Here is a 23,515-nt window from a genome sequence, read left to right as displayed (position 1 = left end):
CTGCTTTAGCACACCCCTGGACTCAACTCTAAGCCTGGATGCCCAGGTTTCAGCAGTGACCAGGAGTGCATTTGCACAGTTGAAACTAGTGTGCCAACTGTGCCTCAACCTGGCAAAGGTAACACATGCCTCAATTATACCCTGCTTGACAGCTGTAACACACTCTACGTGGAGCTACTTTTGGAAAACTGTTTGGAAACTTCAGTGGGTCCAAAATGCTGTGGCCAAAATGCCATCCGGGAACACATAACTCCCTTGTTAAAACAGCTTCACTGGCTCCCACTTCATTTCTGGGCACAATTTAAAGTGTGGGTCATGACCTATAAAGCTTGATATAGCTTAGGTTCAGACTACCTGAAAGACTATATCTCCCCATATGAACTTTGTAATTTAAAAAACGATTTTATATTGTTTTATGTATTGATTTTAATCGTTTTAAATTTTTTATTGTGATTTTTTTTTTAAAAAAAAATTATTGATTCCATCTCAGAGCTGCCTTGAGTTCCACTGTGGGAGAAATGAGGCATACAAATGAAATAAAACAAACAAATAAATAATTATTGGAAGCTAAGGAGGTTCAGCCCTTGTTGGTACTGGGACAGGGCAGTGCCAATGAATACCAAGTGCTATAGGCTATAATTGAGAGGAAGGAACTGGCAAAACTATCTGCAAGTATGTGGGGTCGAAGGCTTTCATGGCTGGCATCCATAGTTTGTTTTTTTTTTTGGGGGGGGGGGGGTTCGGGTTATGCCACAGATGCTGGCGAAACGTCAGGAAGAAACTCTTCTAGAACATGGCCACATAGCCCAAAACCCCCACAAAAAACAATACATTTGCAAGTAATTCTTGCCTAAGAAAATCCTATGAAATTCATGAGGTTGCCATAAGTTGACAGGAAACTTGAAGCCACATACAAATGGAAGGGGGGGGGGGCAATATGACTTTTCTCAAGTAACTATAATACCTATAACTCTTGGCAAGTTGAATAATATGAAGCATCTGGAAGTGAATACATATTTCTTACTGGAACAACTGCTCTCCAAAGCATAACAGTGCCAATTCAAGAAATTTTGCTTTGTGAGACTGAAGTAAAAATAGTGCCATTCCCAATTAAAGATTGATACTACCCAAACTTATTCAAGTTCTTTTGATACCAGTGGCAGAAACTCTCACACACATTGTTCAGCAGTTAAGTGCAATAATAAATAAATTTCTAATAAAGTGCTTCCTTTTGAGAATACTAAAGATGTGAGGTTTAGGGAACTGCCTCACCCTGTAAAATGGTAGAACCAGCCTTGGACTTTGATCTTGCGCAACTGAGTTGCTCTTGAAAGACAAGGATACTTCATGTAGCTCCATTTTCAAACTATTGGGCACATGTAGGATAAGTGCACCACAGAGTATTTTTTCCTATCTAGTCAAGAAAGATAGTAACCAGGCAATAATGATGATCTGTTTCTTTGTATACTTCTAATTCCAACACTCAGCAGAACACATCAGTCAAGTTCTCAGAACTGAAACTTAACTTTTCATCCACTTCAGATTGGGAATACATTTCTGATGCTTACTAGTGCCGGAAAACCCCTGGCCCTTTCATGGCTGTCTTGTCTCTTCACAGACATTGTACCAATGAGCCCACATCTCTGGCTGTAATCCTGCAACATGTGAACCCATGAACCTTCAAACATGATTTCTCTCGTAGTACAGTATAACAGACCCAGCAAAGAAAAACTGTATTTCCTGGTTTGAGGCAAGCTATTTGCACTTGAAATTCCTTCACGTCAACACATACCTCACCCACCCTAACCCTGCAAAGAAGCTTGAACTTTCCCCTAAACAACCCTTGAGTGTACAAAGATCTAGTGTTCAATGACTTCCTTTCAGTGTTACTAAACTGAAGTGGTAGCTGGACAAATAAGGAGCTGGGATAGGAATGGATATAAACCTCCAGCATTGAACAATTCCAAGCAAAGAGCTGTGGGTGATTGGTGCCACTTATCTGTGACCTTTAGCTTGTATTTTTGGTATGAATGGTAGACTGAAAGTTTCCATCATCATCACAACATTTGAACTGGTTCAGTGGAGTGAATCAGGTTAGTGTTCTCTATTATACAGTAGACCGCATCGTCAAACAGGTAAATGAATGGTACAAACCATATTCTCTGTGATTCATTCTTATTTTATGCTTAGAAACATTTGCCTCTATCATTGTGGAAATTTTAAAGATTCAAAAATTCCTGCCAGGAACTGCAGCAATGATATGGCTTATCTTCCTTTCTTGTATAGTCTTCTTTAAGATAATAATGAGAAAGAAAAACGAGATGAGGATTTCTACCAGCCTAGAGGTTATTCCATCAGCCTAGCAGTTGAGGATAAACACTATTTTGGGTGCGCATGTATATGTTTGTGCATAGTTATAAATTGAAATAATTAAAAAGTTACAATTTCTCCAAACCAGCTAGGAGTTTGACACATAAGTTCATAAAAGAATGAGAATCTATTCTGTTTAGAAGTTGGGGAACCAGAAAGGGTTTTCACACTTAAGTAGAGTTTCATGGGATTTTTCTGGGGCCATTCTTGCAATTTAAATAAAAACTGTGATTTCTCTTCTTCTTTTATTCCTCTGGGTACAAATTTTCCTTGTTGCATGCACTAATGTTCTGCTTTGAAACTCACCATTTGTCACATGTTTTATTATCCAAAAATCCATGCTCAGATTTCAGTATATCCTGGGATCCAGTATATTTTAGGATCACCAGTATATCCTGGGATCACAAGAATGGCTGAATCAAGTTGTGCACTTTTTCATGGTGCTGGATTGAATGAGGATGAAATTAGAAACCCTTAGAAACCTCATAAACTAATAAATCTTACACTGTCTCACTGTAACTTTAGAATTATCTGTGTGTCTGTCTAATGACTAAAACAATAACTTCTGAATCCTGGGGTGATTTTTTTAAATAGCAGCCTTCATGATGAATTTTAATTTTTTGAATGTTTATGCATTATGTTGTTAATGTGAAAAACGAGGGGGGGACATTACTCTTGATGAAAATCCACTAACTGACCCCAGCTTATCTGCTGATATTTTTTGTACCTGAAACAGCATGAGCCATTGAAATCTCTTTTGCTGTAGGCTTTAAAACAGGGCTGGGTAGAATAAAGATATAGACGTTCTGGTAGATCTTTGGGTGATCTGAAGTAGATCTGCAAGAAGTTTTGTGTCTCTCATTTGTTTAATAATAACAATAGTGCTGATTTTCCCACCCAAATTAGGCTGCTGAAATTGAGACATATAAAATTTAACTACGTGTAGTTAACTTTAATTCTTTAATTCTGTCTGTATATATTTTGCATCTAGCTTTCGTTGATGGATCTTAAGGTTCTTGAAGGAAATCCTTCAAACATGAAGTCTGCCCACTTTAAACAGGGAGCTTGACAATTAATTGCATCCTTCAATACAACATATTAAGGAGTAAAATTCATTTCTTTTCATTACACTGAACAGAATATTATTTTTAATGAATTGCTGTACTACACTGTCCAGGAACAGGATGTGGCTATTGATTGTTGTGATGTGCCTGGTCCAAGGACTTGCTCATTCAAAAGAATCAGTGAGAACAAAAAGAGCTGTGGATCCAGAGGCATTTATGAACATTGTAAGTTGTCTTTCAGCATTTAATCCAAATAAGTGGTATTTATCATCCAGTAGCAGCTGATGGCTTCCATAATAATGGGTTGGTACATTTGTACTGGGTTTTTATACAAGCTTTAGCAGAACTATTTGGCTGATAGTGTTCCACTCTTTGGATAGCTTCCTTAGTGTCTGTCTGGGCTAAAGTCCAGAGTGGATTCACCATTCCAGCAATTGCCACTGGCATTGGCATTTTTCTAGCACAATCCTTTAACTCTAAAGGTTTTTCTTAAATGTTTAAAGTCATGTCTCCAAATTCATTCTTTCTCTGGCACTCTCCAAAACCAAATACTGACCATCCCTTAAGTGATCATTTGAGATATCTCACATAGCACTGCTGGGATTTGTGATGAAACATGCCGGTGAGAATGGCAGATGCAAGGTCAGGGTATAATTCATATATAGCTTATTATCAACCTAGACAGGGAGTGCTATACAGTTGTTGAAGATGAGAACCTGTTAAAAACCTTACTTTCGCAACACAAATAAGGATTTTTAAAGGCTCAACACACTCAAAGCCTATTCAAAAGACTAATCCATCACTCTTGCTACCATTCAATTTAATCTTTTTTAAATACTCAATTAAAGAAAATGTATGGCATGATGTGTTTGCCCTCAGTATTTTAGTGCCCATTAGAAAAAGAATCCACTAAAACAGAATGGTGAACTGTTGCTTTCTCTGTAATGAAATATTCAGGTTCCAAGAAGAGATATAGAGTAATAATGACTGTACATTTACTGTAACATAAACTAGGGCTCTTCTTATCCAAACTTGCTGTCAGTTTCCTAAAAGTATATTATATTGTTCTTAACTAATCCATATTTTTTGCAGTCACATTTGGTTGCCGCACATTATAATAGGAATCTTTCAGAAGAAAGCAATAATTTCTCTCTCTCTCTCTCTCTCGCAGAATGAACTTATTGCACACAAAGGCTACCCCAGTGAGGAATATAAAGTGGTGACAGAAGATGGCTATATACTTAGCATTAATAGAATACCATTTGGTATTAAGAATCAGGGGAATTCAGGTATTTTTAATCTGCATGGTGAAAATGAGATAAACAGGGTGATTTGAAATAAATTAGGTGTAGGCAGATGTATTAAAACATTATTTCTTTTATTGTCCAAATCACATCCATGAAAAAGTGATAAGAGGATAATGCATGTCTCCTTATTTGATGCAGGGTTGTGTTTTATGCAACAACATTTGGATTAAAATGCTGCTTATGAAAACTATAAAAGAAATAGCTGCACACTCGAAAGAGCCACAAAGTCACTGCCTGATTCAGGGGCTGGCTTAATCAGTCTTAGCAAATGTCTTTATTTTAAAAGCTTAGCTTTATTCTGAGATTGTTGCAACAATAGCAATTCAGTGCAGGAATCTGAACACCCTGAAACCTTCTATCAAGGTGGGACTACCATATTTTGAGTTAGTCTGCTCCCCTGTTGAATAGCATTACTGTCAGGAAATTCTTCCTAACATCATGTTCCTTCTTCAGTTTTGAAACCAGTGGTATTTCTCCAGCATGGCTTATTGGGTGATGGAAGCAACTGGGTTATGAACCTGCCTCACAACAGTCTGGGCTTCATCCTGGCAGATGCTGGCTATGACGTTTGGCTTGGAAATAGCAGGGGAAACACTTGGTCCAGAAGTCACCAAAATCTGTCCATAGATCAAGATGAATTTTGGGCTTTCAGGTATATTTAACTATTGCAGTCTTTGTAATTTGCATTAATAACACTCAGTTAAGTGCCTTAAGATACTACAAGTGCAACACTTAAGTCTTAAAATTTATGTTACATGGGTCCCATACAGACAGGCCAAAATCAAGCTGCTTTGGGTCACTTTGGAGGTATGCTATTTAAATGATGCATGTGTCCTAAGAGTCCAGAAGCCACGCCAAAATCATGTTCCAGTCCTAAGGACTGGAGCGTGACTTTGGCATGGCTTCCGGACTCTTAGGACACATGAATCATTTAAACAGCATATCTCCAAAGTGACCCAAAGCAGCTTGATTTTGGCCTGTCTGAACAGGCCCTATGTCAGGTAGCAGAATTTCTTGGGTAAAGAACAGAGCCTATATCCTTTCGCTCACTGCTTTCAATTTAATATAGGGTGAAAAGTGATGGTGTTTCAAAATGCAAGTTAGTTCTTCTCTTCATTTGTATTTAAAAAGCACTAAATGCACTTCTGATTTTTAGTGATGATGACACCAGTCATCAACATTTATAAGCTAGTTCAAAATGTATGTTTGGTAGCCTTGCCTTGTAAAATGTGCCCCGACTGTTCATGTCTGAAGTAAAGAAGTTCTACTTCCCACTCACCTGTTTACGTTACAGTTAATGCAACTGCTGTGTGTTACAGAGAGAGCATGCATTGTTATCTGTAGGAACAAATATCTTTGAAAGGGATCTGCCATTTCTTTCTCCATGCAATCCACTTTCCACTTGAAAAATGGCATAGTGGGAGACCATTATAGTTTGAGTGGTTGCTAACCATGGTTGCTTCTGGACATTTCTACTGAATGAGGTGGGGGATGTATTTTAAAACAGAAGTTTTAAAACAGTCAATTGCACTTCTGTATTTACTGATGAGATCACGCCATATTTAAAATGATTAAACTTTTGCCTGCTTAAACAACCCACACATTTTTCCAGCCAATTGACCCACCTCTAATGCACTCCTCTGAAATAAGTGAAGGCATTTTGAACAAAAGTTTTATTACAGAACTGTGTCTTATGCCCAAACAAAGCGTCTTTTCCTGACTGGATAAGGTCAAGTGATGGCTTGCTATTGGATATTATCACATGCCAAACCACTGCCACTGGGCAACCACAACTTGTCTCCCAGCTGCATTTAGCCCACCAATTTTCAGCTTCCCATTCTTGAAAATTGGAGGACTACACATAGCTGGGAGATTGGCTGCCTATGGGTTGTAGTTGCCCAACAACAGTGGCAATGACTTTTTGGCATGTAATAACATCCTATAGCAATCTGTAATGCAACCTTATTCCATTGGGGAAAGGACACTTTATTTGGGCGTGTGATAATGTCCTTAGACACAACTTTACAATAGCTCTTAAAGCCTGTTTTAAGGCCCCTGGCTGATGTTCAGTCAACAAAACACAACAAAGGAAAGTTCTTAGGTCTTTGTAGTATTGTTGCTGGGCAGTGCCTGAGTCTCTCTGGGAAAACTCAAGAAAATTCTGTGACCTTTGAAGAAGATGAATCCTTTATTTACTTTCTATAGGCCTATGTTTAACCAGGGGCATGACTAGAGGAATAGCACCAGGTGACAGCTGCTCCCCAAACATCTACCTTTTGGCAGAAGCAGGCTGTGGCATTTGCCAGCATTCCTTTAAAATGCTGAAGAGATGGTGTGATGGGGCAAGACTCAGTGAGACTGGCGAGGCTTTAAGTTTTTTAAAATTAATTTTTAATTTTTCTATCTTTAAAAAAATAATAATAAATAAAGATATATTATTTTTAAATATTTTTAAAAATAATATCTTATCAAATTTTCACTTTAACCACATGAAACCATGTATATGTAAATACATTTAGGTTGTGTGTATGATACTGTAATTTAGAGGCATTATATCAGTTTTGCTAGTCTACCATTACATTCAGTGACATGCAGAAATTATAGTTTACGAATAACATTAGTGCAAAAGACATTACTAAGGGTACTATATGCTGTGTTATGGGAGGGAGTCATGGAGGGAGGTGACACCAACCCTAGTGATGCCACTGCCCTTATCCCAAATGCCTGGCAAAAGTTATACCTTGTCTTTAACAATTAACCTAAGAACAGACAGTTTGGCTTTTCCTGACTCAATAGCAATGTGAATACAGACTTCTGAAGCTGTGTGTAAAGAAACAATGAACCAGTCTATGTTTTCAGGAGAACCAGACAGTTTAGTTTGCTGGGGAATTTAGGAACAGGAGATGTTAAGCTCAATGCATGCCTATGCAACAGCAGAATACTGCTTAGCCTGAAAACTACATCACCTTGCACAGTGGATATAGCTCAGTACCATCAGACCTCCATATCCACACATTTTTTATTCATGGATTCAAGCATCCACGGCTTGAAAAATACTTAAAATACATATAAATTCCAAAAAGCAAACCTTGATTTTGCCATTTTAGATAAGGGACATCTTTTTTACTTTGACATTTTCTTTAATGGGAATTGAGTATCCACAGATTTTGGTATCCACAGGGGAATCCTGGAACCAAACCCCAAGGATACCAAGGACTCACTGTATAACTATGTTATATTCTTGCAAAACATAATCATGCTATGGCTTTGTTGCTGTTTGAGATTTCCCTTTAGTGCAAAGCAAATGCAAGATTGTAAAAATGCAGAGGTACAAGCATTTGCTTCCATACCCCAAAAATGCACGAGCTATAAATAGCTTAATCAAATCCGACATGGTTTTTTGTTCAAATGGCTACATCCTTTTTCTAGTTGGCATCTGTTTAGTAAGATGTGTTACACAGATGAAATGAACTCTGTACAAGTTCTTTGATCTCTGTGCAATGAACTAGTACAGTGTATTTGTTCCTTTCCTCTAGTTTTGATGAGATGGCTAAGTACGACCTTCCAGCTGTGCTCAACTTCATACTGCAGAAAACTGGACAACAGCAGCTATATTATGTCGGCTATTCACAGGGTGCTGCAATAGGTATGTTATTTCAAATAAAGACTCATATGTACGTACTTGTGATGTCTTTATAACAGTAGCAGCAATGCAAATCAAAGTACTTCAGCAAACTACTTTATGTTAAAAATCAAAAGCTGGACTTCTTTATGATACCAAAGAGGTAAGTGGGAAACTAAACTCATCAGTGCTATATACTGTAGTTATAAAAGGCCGAGTCATGAATGAATGATAGCTTTAATTGGAGAATCAACTAGATAAGAAAGATAACATAAATTTATGATATGGGTTTTATCAGAAAACTAAATGGCATGGACACTAATAGATTCAGTTCTAGCTTTCAACAGTTTATGATCTATCCTTGGTGAGCAGGTGTTTGTCTAGGTGTTTGGTTTGTAGCCATCAACAAATAGTTCTTCTGCTGCAAGTGGTTCTTGCAAGAGAGGGGAAAATGGAAGTTCCTGGGATTTGTACTTTGTTGTGGCATCAGAGCTCTCTGACATGAAAAGGCTAAATATCTCATAAAAATAAAATTCCCAAAATCCACATTGAACCATGACAGTTGAAGCAAAATCAAACAGAATTATTTCTGCAGTGCAGATTAGACTTAACTTGAAAATATGAAGCTAAAATATGAAATATGAAGCCCTGGTTAACACTTGGATGGGAGACCACCAACAAATACCAGGTGCTATAGACTCTTTTTCAGAGAAAAGAACTGGCAAAACCACCTAGAGAAATTCATGGGGTCACCATAAGTCAACAGGCAACTTGAAGGCGCATGCACACAAAGGACAATCCAGTACAGAGTCTCGGTGTCATAAGGGGAGTGAAAAGAACACCTATGAAAAGTGTGGGTTTTTTAAAATAAAAAAGACCCATATTTCCCTGATGAATAGTGTGTGTGAGAGTGTAATTGTGTAAGAACGTGAGAAAGTGCATGCATGTGTAAGAAGAATGACAAAACAAAATATAAAACGTGGAGTGAAATACATACCCTCTCGTATACATCACATGTTGAACTAGTTGTCATTGTTGTTGATAATGTGTGCCTCCAAGTCATTTTTGAAGTACAGTGACCCTAAGGCTAATAGGGTTTTCCTGACAAATTTCTTCAGAGGGAATTTGCCATTACCATCCTCTGAAGTTGAGAGAGTGTGACTTCCCCAAGATCACCCAATGGGTTTTTATGCTCAAGAGGGGAATGGAACCCTGATCTCCAAAGTAATAGTCCAATCCTCAGGCCAATATTTAATTTTTGAAATCTTGCTATATAAGTTAAAGTTAAAGTTGCTGGGACACAGGGTGCATGTGGTTTTTATTTACTTTGTTTGATCTCCTTTGTCTCTTTCCCCCAGCATTCATAGCCTTTTCAACAATGCCAGAGTTAGCTCAAAAGATCAAAATGTTTTTTGCCCTAGCACCTGTGACTAGACTTAAATATGCCAAAAGTCCAGCTATAAAACTTCTTAATCTTCCAGAAAGACTCCTCAGGGTATGTATTGTTTTTTTATCCCTTTCTTTTTGCAAATGGCCATAATCTAAATTTCTATAACCCTCCAAATTGTATTAGGGGTTTTTTTTTTGTCATTATCATATATAATTAAGGATGCACTTATATGTGATATAACCCTTTCTTCTGAAGAAACCCCACTGAACTTACAAGTAGGCATGAATAGAGTTACAATCTTAAATATTTACAATTTCATGTACAGCTCTTGAGAATATTTTGATATCTCTTATAAATAAACATGTCTTACCAATCTGTCTTACCAAAAAATGAAAAGTTTTAAACTGTTTGAGACTCTCATTATAACAGGAACTGAATATAAATTATATAGGGTTGTAATGTAAAAAGGTTGAAAAAATAAAGAGTGAAATATTTCTTTATATTATATCCAGAACGCATTCATTACTAACATTATGATCTTCCCTGCTTTTAGTTATTATAACTGAGCTTTGTTAAGAGTGTAAAGTTGTGATCTTCTACATTCCTATTCCCTTGAACTCTGGAGGAAGGCTATAGGTAGAACTGCTTGTGTCTCTTGTTATTACCCTTCATGTGATAGCCGCTTAGTGATGGATCCTGAAAGTGGTGTGCATGTATGTCAGAGTAAGACTCACCTTAATGTTAAGAGACTCCGCCTGGAGGAGATAAATTTATATTGAGAAGTCTGAGGGACATTAAACCCTGTTTTGCTGAAGGTTAGGTGTCCGATCTGAAAATTGAGAAGTTCTTCTGAAAAAAAAAATTAGTCAGAACATTACATGGCCAGATCACCACTAATTCAAAATGTGTGAAGGGGTTTACAATAGTATAGACACCTCCTAAATCAAAACTCCTTTTGATTGAATATTCTGCCAAATGGGGAAAAAAGAGCGGGGGAGGGAAAATCTCAAAATTCATGAGAATCTCCATCAGTAAATCATCAGTTAAGCACTTGGGGGTATGAATACATACAAGTTAAACCAATTTATTGCACTTAACTTTTGTCCTCTTGTTAATAAAATGAAAAACAAAAATGGGTAGTAATTTATACTCTTGGTCAGAGTGCCCTAGAGTTATAAGTAAAATTGCTAGCCATGCCATTAGAGCATCTCTGAAAGTTGGTTTACTTTTCTTATTCTTGAATGAAAGTAAGACATTATGCACTTAGTTGCATTAATTTCTTTGGCAGTCAGGTTAGTATTGGTTCAGGACTGGAAAAATCACGACTGCTTTATCCATGAATAAATAGTTGAAAAGAGTCTGGTATCTAGTTCGCTACCAATCAGTTCTTTGCCATCCCACCTGGTTTGTCCCACCTTCCCTCTATGTTTTCAGCTTACACTGATGCTGCAAATTGAGTTCAAAGTGCAATGATACTTTGTGCAAATATTGCAAAACGTTTTGTGCAAAAAGTAGTACAAAACATTTTACACTCTATTAACTCAGAAGTGGGAAGAGAGGAGAGAAAAGGAGGAAAAATCTTGACCTTCCCAGTAGGCAAAAGCAAGCTGCTGTAGCCTCTCTAACCTCATCTGTTCTTCCTCATTAATAACTTTTATGATCTGATGTTGCTTAGCCACACATGTTGTGATTTTCATCTCTGAAATGTTGGGAGGTATGGAGGAGGACAGCTGCCAAAACTGGAAAAGACATGAAGAAACTAGGACCCTTTCAAATTATTTCAGCTGACAGTTCTCTTTGTATATTGCAGGCTATGCTTGGCAAAAAAGAATTCCTTCCTCAGAATCGATTATTCAAAAATATGCTTACTAACTTCTGTGGCCGGCGACTTTTTACTAGCGTTTGTGGAAATGTCTTCTTCCTTCTCAATGGATATAATACAGAAAATATAAATATGGTAAGTGTTCTATTTAGACTGAAAACTTGTATTCCTTGGCTCCTCATAGTTTTAAAAAAAGAGAAAATTGATTTTGTATATCAGGAGTATGCAACTGCCAGGGGTTGTGGAGCTTCACTACTTACCCCTCTAGACTAGAAAAAAGGCAGGATAAAAATAAAATCATCATCATCATCATCATCATCATCATCATCATCCAACCCCCACCTCCAAAACAACAACACAATTAAAAAAGGAAAGCTTTTTGAGGGGACGACTTGATGAACATAAGGGAGAAAGGAACAATATAAAACAATACTTATGTCTGACCAATCTGTGCCACATAAATTAAGATAATAACTGACATAAATTGTTATAATCTTTTGTGGGTTTACCTGGTTTTGCATTATACTACCATGGGAGCGGAGAGGTGTCATTTTAAGGCTCACCTCTTGCAGGACATCTGATGGCATACTTGAGAGGAAGGTTATTCATTTCCAGGAGGAAACCCAATAATTCATATTTTGAATTCATTTAGAATTAAAGAGCAATCCGCATTGCAGTGAGGGATGTTTTTGAACAATTCATGCCTTTCCAATCTGATGTGAACTAATCTAATCTGCACCTCCAAGACTAACTTCCAGGCTAGAATTTAATTTTTACAACTCTATAGCAATCTAATACAGAGGTATATGAAAAAAATATATGTTGAAATGCATATTAAAAACTGTATTTTCAAGGGAACAGAATTTGTAGCTGTGTTTTGAGTGAAAAAAGAATTGAGTTTTTGAAAAACACTGCCCTCTAGTGTTCAGTTGTCCACATCAAATAATAGTTAAGATTCTTCAAGTATAAATTAATTGCCCTTGCAACTAAGAGATCAATTCAAATATCATCCGCAAGATTATCAGACAGGGATGGGATCGCTTTACCGTCCTTATCCCATCATTATCACAACTGCATGAAAGCCTTTCACAGACAGTGGACTTATCCTGTCATTATCCTGTCAATGAAGTGGAATTGTGTTAATGCAAATTCCTGTTAATACAAAATGACAGGATAATTCCACTTCAATGATGGGACAATGACAGGATAAGCACAATGTTGTGTGAAATTTTTTCGTGTGACTACGGTCAACTGTAGTTCAATGATGGGACACAGACAGGATAAGCGCAACGTCGTATGAAAATATTTTTGCGATCACACCGTAAGGCAGGAAAAGGACAGGACAAAGACATCCTTTTCCCCATCTGAAAATCTCCCCAATGTCAGAACAGTACTGAAAGCCAAGGAACCTCAGTTGTACCACAACTTCCAGAAATATCTTTCTCCCTCTTTGGTCAACATAAGACTGAAAAGATCAAAAATGTTCCAGTTGTATTTTCAAGCTGGGGATGGCTGAATCCATGGATAAAGTATCTGTGGATATGGAGGGATGACTGTACATCTACAATTCAGACATGTTTCATACTTTGAGAGAAACATGATCATGTATTTTTATATAATGTTAATCATTTTGTTCATTTTAACTGGCTTTAACTTTAATCTTTTTTGATATTATAATTATTTTTTAAATATATGTGCTGTGAATTTGAACAATGGTTGTGTTAACTGTTGCAAGCTGCCTTCACTCCCAAATTGGGAAAAGGATGTAAATAACAATAACTATTATTATTATTATTATTATTCAGGCTGAGAATCATGCTTTGTTATAAAGACACTGAATCTTCCTTTCTTTTTTCTTCCAGAGCCGAGTAAATGTGTACGTGTCTCATTTACCAGCTGGAGCATCTTCTCAGAATATATTACATTGGAGCCAGGTATATTTACCCTGCATACATACATAACATGCACACACACCTACAGAGTGTGTGTGAGAGAGAGATTCAATATATACATATATGTTTAAATTCTATATATATCCCTTTATCCTCAAGTGATCCCAAGGTAGTATGGGTAAAAAAATTAGAATGAACACTAACTCCTCAAATAGCAAGCCAACAAAAAGCACAACAATCACATTCTGTTTTTAAAAACTCAATATAAATATGACAATGCCTGGAGGAACAGGAGTGCTCTAGTTTGCCACAGAGGGGGAAAAACCCCAAGTTTGGCACTAATCATCTCTGTCTTGGGATTCAACTGTAATATCCAGGGAGAGACCACATTTTAAGCCTTCTCCTTTGTAAATACAAAATGTAGTTCTCCCAGTAATAGTTCTTGCAGAAGGCACTCTTCTAAAGTGTTTAATGCACATACAAAATCAAATGCAAAGAGGTTTTCCTTCAGATGTCTGGACTGGAAGCCATTTAGGGCTTTGAAAATGAAATCCAGCAACTTAAATTGGGCTTGTCATGGCAAAGAGGAGCCCATTATGCTTTGTTAGAATGGCACTTCATCAAGATGAAACAACCAGAATTCTAGCATCCAGATGCTACACAAAGTGAAGCCTCTCATGAGGTTTTCAGGTGCAGATCAATGTATAACACATTACAGTAATCTCACCTAGATGGTAACAACTCAAGTCCCATTTTATACAATGGCATAGTAAAATGGCATCCGTTATATACAATGGCAAAAGCTGTTTTCAGGTGCAGATCAATGTATAACACATTACAGTAATCCCACCTAGATAGTAACAACCTAAATCCCTTGCAAAGTGACTCTTATTCATTGCATAAACAAGCTGAAATTGCTCTTGATGCTTCCTCTGGAACTGTGTCAGTGTTGGTATCTGGGTCAGAATAAATTTAAACAACTATATCCTTGATATATGTAGTAAACTTGACATAGCAGGCCTCTAAAAGTTCCAGCATCCTTCTAATTTCAAAGGTGCTGCAAACCCCCATTCTATGAAAAATGTGCACAAACATGGTTTAGTAAAATTAATAGGGGAAAGTACAAAGATTAAGACAAGTGTGTACAACAAAACACACAAACTTCCAAAAAAAAAAAAAAACCCAACAATAACAGACTGACAAGCTGAAAAGAAACAAAAATGAGGAAGAATACAGGTGAGATTTGCAGAAACAGAAGAAAATCCCCAAATCGTTATATGGTTCTGTTTTCTTTGGATGAAATAGAATCGCATCATTGCTTCTTCTTCTAATATCAGACCCTAAATAAATGTAAAAGCAGACTGTAGGGGAAGAAAGTGGTGATGCAATTATTAGTGCAACTTCAGATTTACAATGGGAATTGTAGGTCAAGGATGCCCCACAGCTGTGACTGAAAGAAAATAAATTTCCAAATTCTGTATATCCAAATCCCAAATAACGAGGTGCTTCTAGGCATCTCACCTCATCCGTCTCACATTGTTATACATCTTAAAGGAGATATAAAGAAGCCAGATCACATTTCTGGCTCTTAGGTCCTCTACTATTTGCTATGTAGGCACAGTGGGCCCTATTGGGGTTTGATTCTAGGATGCCTTGTGGATACCAAAATCTGCAGATACTCAAGTCCCATTTTGTACAATGGCATAGTAAACTGGCATCCATTATATAAAATGGCAAAATCAAAGTTTATCTTTTGGGATGTATATATTAATATTTTTAAGCCTTGGATGGTTCTATCCATGGATAAAGAATCTGTGGATATGGAGGGCCAACTGTATAATCCTGACCATCAAATATAAGTACAGTACTATAATGAAGACATGACTCATAACAATCTATAATTGTATCTAGTAAAATATTAGAGATGATTTTCCAAGTCAAATTTGGATATGGAACAGTCATGTTCAGATGCCCCTTCTCGAAATGGAAGGGGAATCTTTTAATTCCTCAAGTTTCTTGTCTTTTTTTTTTTGTTGTTGTTGTGTGTCTTCAAGTTTTTTCTGACTTATGGTGACCTTAAGGTGACCTTATCATGGGATTTTCTTGGCAAGACAGGGGTTTGCCATTGACTTCCCCTGAGGCTAAAAGCATATGACTTGCCCAAGGTTACCCAGTGGGTTTCATGGCTGAGCTGGGAATCAAACCCTGATCTCCAGAGTCCTAGTCCAACACTGAAAACACTAGATCTCTACCCTCTGCTTGTTTGTACCATCCTCTTAACTCTCCCAAAGCCACTTGTGTCACCTTCTTGCCAACCAAACTGCCTCATTTCTGTTCCCTGCAGAAGACAGGAAGAACAGCAGCAGAGCCATCTGCATTTCATCCTTTCCCCTCTGTCATTCTTTCTAAGCTTACAAGGACCCTAAAAAGAAATACCATACGGTACACTATCGCCCTATTATTCTTGAAGAGCTCTCATACTGCCAAAAAGTAAAAAATAAAAAAATGGCCAAGCAGTTTTCAACTCCAGCTTGAGATTTCTTGGCTGGGTTCATTCTTTTAAAAAAATCAGGTGTGAGCTTGGTGAAGTGGTTTAACATAAGCAGCAAAGGAGTTCTGACATCTTGTTTTGCTACTGGTCCAAACAAATATCTTATATAAAATCCTCTTGTGTTTACATTGAATAAGGTCAAATTGCAATTTAAAAATGCTTTCCACAAGCAAGTTGTCTTTTAAGCTCCAAGCCAAAAAACCTATGAATTTTGAACTGTAATCATATACATGTCTTCTCAGAAGCAGTTGCCAGCCCAGGTGTCACCCAGTGCAGGGGGCATAGCCAAAAGGCTATGCTCACCCCTTCTCCTTTGCTGCAGCGGTAGCAACCTCCTCATGAGGAGACTGCTACCTCAGTGGGGAAGCAGGGCCAGGTGCCCACGACCTTTCCCTTTCCCTGTGGTGGCAGCTGTCTCCTCATGAGGAACCACTACCATCCCAGGGAAGCAGGGCCAGGTGCCCTCAACCTTCTCCTTCCTCACAATGGTGTTTGCCTCCTCATGAGGAACTGCCACCACCATGGGAAGCAGGGCTGGGGGTGCTCCCTCCTTTCCCCAGTGGGAGAACGGCCCAATCAGGTGTTATTCCTCTGCTGGGGTTTCACCCAGTGTGGGCCGCACCACCGCACCTCCCCCAGTAATGCCACTTTTGAGAGCTAAGCCCAATTGAGCCCACATGTATGTGAGGGTTCACTCTGTGGGCAGACCTCTGATATCATATTGCAATAGGATTTCTGCCACAGAAATATGTGGTGCCTATTTGTAACCTAAACTTGGTGCATTTTTGTGTTAAAATTGCACTGTTAACCTGGCAATGTAATATTTCATTTCTTGTCTTTCCTAACAGGTTTTCCATTGTAGACTATTCAAAGGGTTTGACTGGGGTGATGAGCACAAGAATAAGGAAAAGCACAACCAGGTAGAGAACTGTACATTTCCTAAAAAGCACAACCATTGATAAAGAAAAGGAAGTGGAAAGGGAATAGGTGGGTGGGATTTTTGCACAGAGTTGCTTACAGTATTTAAATATGTTTTCAATGAAGTAGCCAGGCTAGTCTCTTGAAGCACAAAAAGGAGGAATGGAGAGAGAAATCCACTTTACTATATCTGAAGAAGTGGGTTTCTATCCACAAAAGCTCATGCTGCTACATTCCTTCTTCCCCTGTTCCTGTCCCTTCCTCCTTTTTGTCCATATAGTACAGTGAGCCCTTGGTATTCACTGTGGTTTGGTTCCAGTGTTACAGCCTAGAAAAAGGCAATTATTCCCTCTTGTCTAGTGAAATAACTATTTTCCAGGCAAGAATCAGAGGATTAAAACAGGAACAAAATTTATTTTGATCTGCAAATCAAAAAATGACTAGGATTACTGAGATCAATCCTAGTGAAGAAATGAGAGATTTTTGGCTCTTAAATAACCACAAACAGAGCTATAATGCTAGTCACTACATTTGAATCCAACCAGAATGTCTACTTTCGTCCATTATACATGTCACCAAAGAATGCTGATGGAAAACAGAAAACATGTCATCAATCAAACAGACAACTATCTTCTAAAGAAGGGGTGTGCTTTGATTGTGAGTTCCTGCATGGCAGGGGTTGGACTGGATGGCCTTTGTGGTCTCTTCCAACTATGTAATGTTATGATTCTATAAAAGAAACCTAATCTGATTGAAACATTCCATAGACAACAATCTCCTGGTAAAGAAACCTAATCTAATCTAAAATATTCCATGCACAAATGGAGAAATGCCTGTTTCTCATGGGACTAGCATAATGGAATTTTTTTATTGCCATCTAGATCCTCTTAGTTTAGCTTTTTTCTCTCTCTGCCAGTCTCATCTAAAAAGGCTTCTTTGAGAATTTAGTGATTTAATGTTAAGGAATCATTTTCTAATTTCAGTCTCTAGCACTATCAGCAGGACCCCCATGGATAACAAAATCTGTGGATGTGTAATAAAGACATATATATTATGGTAATCACCAAAGGATTATAGTAACAAGCATTATAAATGGCTTATGTATTAAAAACAGTTATAACAGTCAAAGGAAAATGGTAACCATGACCAATAACTGTGGCTAATACCATAATGACCATTTGAAGTGGAATAACCAGGTTTATGTAATAAAGACTGCAATACAGTAATCACCAAAAGAATATAATAACCACATCAGGAAGGATGCTGTGATGCATCAAAAATGGTTTAAGTGCTAAAGCCTGTTATAACGGTTTAAGTGCTAAAGCCTGCTATAAAGGACTAGGGTAACAATGGCCAATAACTTTATGACACAGAGTATAAAATGGTTAATACACAGACTGCAGTAATAAGAATAAGTATGTAATAAATGCTGCAGCAATAGCCAATTTCAGCTTTAACATGAAAGTGAAAAATGAACAATCTGTAGCTAAGAGTGGTATGATATATCAGATATAATAAAAATTAAGTAAGAAAAATTAAGTGAAAAAATGCTAAGAACCTGCAGACCAGATAGTGGTACTTCCCAGACCTCAAACCTCTGCAGGCATGCAAAACCACAGAGAAACAAATCATACTCCAAAAGAAGCACATCACTGAGCAGCAACACAGTTGGAAAAGTGTGTAAAGCGTGGGCTACTATAACAAACATAGAGTAATAGCAGATACCTGTACAAAGAACGGTAGAGGTTTGTATCAAAATTAACATGGTCAGTAACTGTAATATAAATTAGTAATAACATTTTTGAATAATGAATACCCTGACGCACTAATGATAAGTATATACAGTGGACCCTTGTTATACGCTGGGGTTTGGTTCCAAGATCCCCCGTGTATAACAAAATCCATGTATGCTCAAGTCCCATTAAATATAATGACATAGCAAAATGGTGTCCCTAATAAAAAATGGAACATCAAGGTAAATTTATACTTTTTTGGAACATTTTCCAACCGTGTATGCTTAAATCCGTGTATAAAAAATCCGTGTATAAGAAGGACCGACTGTAGAATGCAGCGAGGAGGCAGCAGAGTGCAGCAAGTGTCTGTGGATGGGAAGGGCAGGAAATAGCAATAGCAAGTACATTTCTAAACTGCTTATCAGTGAACTGGCACTCCCGAAGTGGTTTACAATATGTAAGCCAATTTCCCCCAACAAGTTGGGTACTCATTGTACCATCCAACTAGAGGATGGAAAGCTAAGTGGATCTTGGAGCTCTCCTCTAGGATCGAATTTTCATTGCTGTGGCTGCAGTACCAGCATGTAACCACTATGCCACCAGAGCTCTTTTTAACAATGAGATGCACCATATGGATGGAGATAGAAAGGGATGTGGGGTGCTGTGTAGTCTGGGAAAAATGAAGGAGGCAACAAGAAGCACCATATGGCTGGGGATGGAAAACACATTGTGCAACTAAGGGATGTGGGATGCCGTGTGGTCTAGGGATGAAAAGAAAAAAGTCAGGTGGCCAGTGAATAACAGAGAGATCCGAGAGTACACCATGAGGCCTCAGATGAGGGTTGATAAGAGTAAAGGGAGATAAAGGAGGAAACAGAAGACCAATAAATAGCATGAGGCATTGTTAGAGGCAAAGAAAGCAGAACACAAGAAAGAGAGAGAGAAACAAAGAGGAAAAAGAAAGAGGAAGGAGAAGCAACAAGTGTGTTAAGAAAAGAGAGTGAAGGAGAGATGGAGGACAGTAGAAAGTGGAAATCCTCCATTCCCCATCCTACATGGCTTACCCAGATAACTTTACTCCCACTCCTGACTGTGTCTCCTGTCCTCCCAAGTAAGGATGTTATCACACAGGGGGAAATCGGGAGGGGATGGGGGGGGGGTTAAACTGTCATTATCCTGGGAAAGTCGCACAATCATGGGAAGATTTTCACATACATCGTGATTAAAGAGGACCTATCCCGGGAATAACCAGGGAATAACCAGCAACAAATCATTTATGGGTTTTTCCGGTAAATGATTTGTTGCTGGTTATTACCTAGTTATTCCTAGGACAAGTCCTCTTTAATTGCGATGTCGTGTGAAAATATTCACCATGTGATTTCATGGGATTATAGCAATCTAAACCCCCGATTCCCCCCAATTTTCCCTATATGGTAAGGTCCTAACACTCACCCTGCTCCCACATTGTGTGCCTTCATCACTTGCTCACCAGAGGCCCCCAAAGAAAAAGGAGAGAGAAAGAGAAAACAGGAAAGGGGTAAAAGGGAAAGGTGGGCCCCATATCCAGTGTCACTGCAGGCCTCCAGATCTAACACACAGGCAGGCTGGGCTTCCTCCTCCCTCTTAAACTCTCAACCCACAGCCCAGCCAGCCCCCATATGACTCACCTGGATGGCTTCTCCTCCCACCGGACAACTCCTGCCCCCCACTACCACTTGTTTGCCAGCCCCACAAAGAGAAAGGAGAAAGAGGGAGAAAAGAGTGGACAAGAAAGGGGAGAAAGGAAAAGGAGGCCCCCACCCCTGTCACCACTGACCCTGGGCCTAATGGATGGGCAGGGAAGCAGGCCAAGCCTCCCCTCTTTCCGTCCAGCCCTCAGCCCCCAGTCTCCCCAGCAGATCCTACAATCTTGAACCAACCCAAAGCCAAGCCAAGCCAAGCCAACCATCCTCCCCCTACAAACCCTCCTTCATCCCCTCCTTTGGACAGTGTGCATTGTGAAGGCCCAAAAGTGAACCGGCTGCCATGCAACCTGCTCGCTTGGAAGGTCCAGACAACCACAGATGGCTTCCACATGGGCAGGCATATATATGCCTGTGAATTCACACTCAAGAACTCATGGGAGTTCCCATCCCACAAGATTTTCCAAGACCTGAGACAAGATTTCATTCAAAGTCACACAATGGCAATGCCATCACAAGATTTCATGCAGCACAGACTTCAAGCAACTGCTCATTTCCTCAGAGGTTCTGGCAACAACCCAAGGGATGCCTGGTGCAACAGCAGCCCTCTGGGCAGCATCAGAGTAAATCATCCCATATTTTACCAATCATTTACCCAAGTGATCAGTCGAAGGATAATATTTGTTTTTTGTTTTTTCTATAGATCTATTTGTGGGCTGTCATGCACTAGGGTGGGATGGTGGGAAGCACTGCATTAGAAACCTTTGGTGGGTATAGAAATTGCTAGTTGGAGAACTGACAATTAGAAGAGTGTAGAGATAGGAAACTAGTGAGGAGATGGATATTAAGGAGCTGGAAAAAAACCCAACCAGTTCCATGGTATTGAAAGAGTGGGTTTCATATAACATGGCTTGGAGAAGCCTGTGCACTTTATGACGCAAACAAGAGCAGGGAAATGCCATTATGAAAAGACTGTGAAAATGCTCAAACTGTATACAGTGGCCCCTTGGTATCAGTTGAGATTTGGTTCCAGGACCCCCCATGGATACCAAAATCTACAGGTGCTCAAGCCCCATTAAATACAATGGCAGAATAAAATGGTGTCTCTCATATAAAATAGCAAAATCAGGGTTTGCTTTTGGGAATGTATATCTTTATGGAACATTTTCAAGCTGTGGGTGATGGATTTCATGGATAAAGAATCCATGGATATAGAGGGATGACTGTACTAGTAAAAATCAACAATGCTCTAAGTGATAAAATCAATTTGAAAGAGGATGCAAGGAATAATTACAATTCAAAGGAGAATTTATATTTAAATATTCATTCATTTGCTTAATTTATTTTAATTTAGAGAAGAGGTGATAGTTTAACAGGTCACTTCTAATATCATATAATTTTTTTAGTTTATCCCTCCTGTATATAAAGTGGAAGATATGACTGTGCCAACAGCAGTATGGTCTGGAGGAAAAGACCTACTCTCCGATCCAAAAGATGTTGCTATACTTCTCCTTCATCTTAGAAATCTTGTTTTCCATAAAGCAATTCCAGAATGGGGTCATCTTGATTTCATCTGGGGACTGAATGCACCTCAGCGAATGTACAACGAAATGATTGCTCTGATGAGGCAGCATGCATAAATCTACTAATGCAAAAATGTTCCAGCATTTTTCACACCAGCCAAAACTTCTACAATATATTTTTTAAAAAACTTGTAGCCCACTGCTCTGTATCTTTCTTCAAATTGCAGGCCCAATGAGATATGTCGGACTTACTGTCAATAAAGGACCTCTATTGTTATTACACATTCCTTTATGATATCTTCTGAACTATGTTTCAAAGTCCAACATAGTGAATTTTTGTAATAGGATAGTAAATCTTGAATTGTTTCCTTTGGGATCATTGCAAACAAATATGCTAATTATGTCTCTATTTCTGCAAACCAGGTTGGTTATTAACATGGTTCTAAGTTATACTAAGTCTACTACTATGAAATTCAAACAGGTTTGGAAATGGTTGAAGATTTCAGAATTTCTCTTACAGCTCTAGACCAATCTGATCATTGTGTGCATGAGTAGGCCAATCAATATTTGGTAGGACTGAAATATCAATATGGAAATCTTAAAAACTGTAGTGGCCCCATGGTGGGGTTTGGTTCCAGGACCCTACCCCCACCCCCACCCCCACCCCGATACCAAAATCCATGGATGTTCAAGTCCCATTAAATACAATGGGGCAGTAAAATGGTGTCCCTTATATAAAATGGCAACATCAAGGTTTGCTTTTTGGAATTTATATGTTTTTATTATATTTGCAAGCTGTGGATGCTTGAATCTGTGGATAGAAAGTCCATACATATGTAGGGCTGGCTGTATGCAGAAATCCAAAACCATTCTTTATTGCCACACTTTCCAGTAGTTTTTGTCACTTGAGCTCTTACAGCACTTCACAGATCAAAGATAGACCATTTCTCTTAACATATGTTTAGTAGCATATGGTGGCGTAACTAGGATTGGTGTCACTTCGGTGCAAAAAACTCATGTTGTCACACCTAGGCAGGGGCAGCCACTCTGGGGAGACAACATGGAGATTGTGGGGGGGGGGGGGTGAGGAATGGATGGTTGTATGAGTGAGAAGTGGCACTAGAAGACTGAACAAAATGGAGATTCGCAATGCGTGATATGGGAGTTACCTAGCAAGCGAAGCAAGGATTTTTGAACCTACTGGTGAGGTGATGGCGAATCTATGAAAACCAAGATGTAGCTGCCAAGTGTTATCTATAAGGAAAGGACATTCCATCCAAGGGTTGGTACGAACTGCAAGAAGTTACAGAATGTTTGGATATGGACTGATAAGAGGAGAAACATAGAGAACTCATCAACCAAGGAAATTTCTGTCCGAGGGCCAAAGGGCGGTGGACATTGGAGAAGCAGAAAGCCTTAAAAGAGAGAGCTTTCCAAACCAGAAGTGTGCTCCTGGATCTGCGGCAACAGGGCTCCCACGCCTTCATGAAGACGCCTGATCAACGGCTTCAGTGAAGTGCCATCTGTGTTTGTGAGTATTGTATGAATGGTGTGTGTGAGAGCTCTCTTGGTACTTGTATTTGTTTATGTCTGTGTATTCCAATAAATATTACATGCATAGTGTCTAAAACCAAATTTGGT

At 38.7% G+C, this 23,515-nt stretch overlaps 1 protein-coding gene across 1 annotated transcript; it reads left to right on the top strand.

The window, feature by feature from the left end:
• The first annotated feature begins 3,521 nt into the window (after positions 1–3,521).
• On the top strand, positions 3,522–23,515 carry LOC149318716 (lipase member M-like). Its single transcript, XM_089510339.1, has 9 exons — positions 3,522–3,659; positions 4,606–4,723; positions 5,195–5,393; positions 8,278–8,387; positions 9,722–9,858; positions 11,564–11,710; positions 13,438–13,509; positions 16,867–16,938; positions 21,758–23,515. The coding sequence occupies exons 1-9, from the start codon at positions 3,522–3,524 to the stop codon at positions 21,989–21,991; spliced, it is 1,227 nt and encodes a 408-aa protein (XP_089366465.1). The 3' UTR covers positions 21,992–23,515.

Source organism: Sceloporus occidentalis, unplaced genomic scaffold, assembly GCF_023333645.1.
Source record: "Sceloporus occidentalis isolate IW3139 unplaced genomic scaffold, rSceOcc1.0.p SCAF_2, whole genome shotgun sequence".
Taxonomy (NCBI): Eukaryota; Metazoa; Chordata; class Lepidosauria; order Squamata; family Phrynosomatidae; genus Sceloporus; species Sceloporus occidentalis.
Note: the sequence above shows the minus strand (reverse complement) of the source record. Positions and strands in the feature narration are given on the sequence as shown.

What these genes read in the sequence shown, in the direction of transcription:
- LOC149318716 (XM_089510339.1), top strand. Translation starts at nt 3,522, where the DNA reads ATGAATTGCTGTACTACACTGTCCAGGAACAGGATGTGGCTATTGATT. An exon ending in ATATATTACATTGGAGCCAG is followed by an intron (nt 13,510 to 16,866) that starts GTATATTTACCC and finishes CTTTCCTAACAG; the next exon opens with GTTTTCCATTGTAGACTATT. An exon ending in ATAAGGAAAAGCACAACCAG is followed by an intron (nt 16,939 to 21,757) that starts GTAGAGAACTGT and finishes TAATTTTTTTAG; the next exon opens with TTTATCCCTCCTGTATATAA.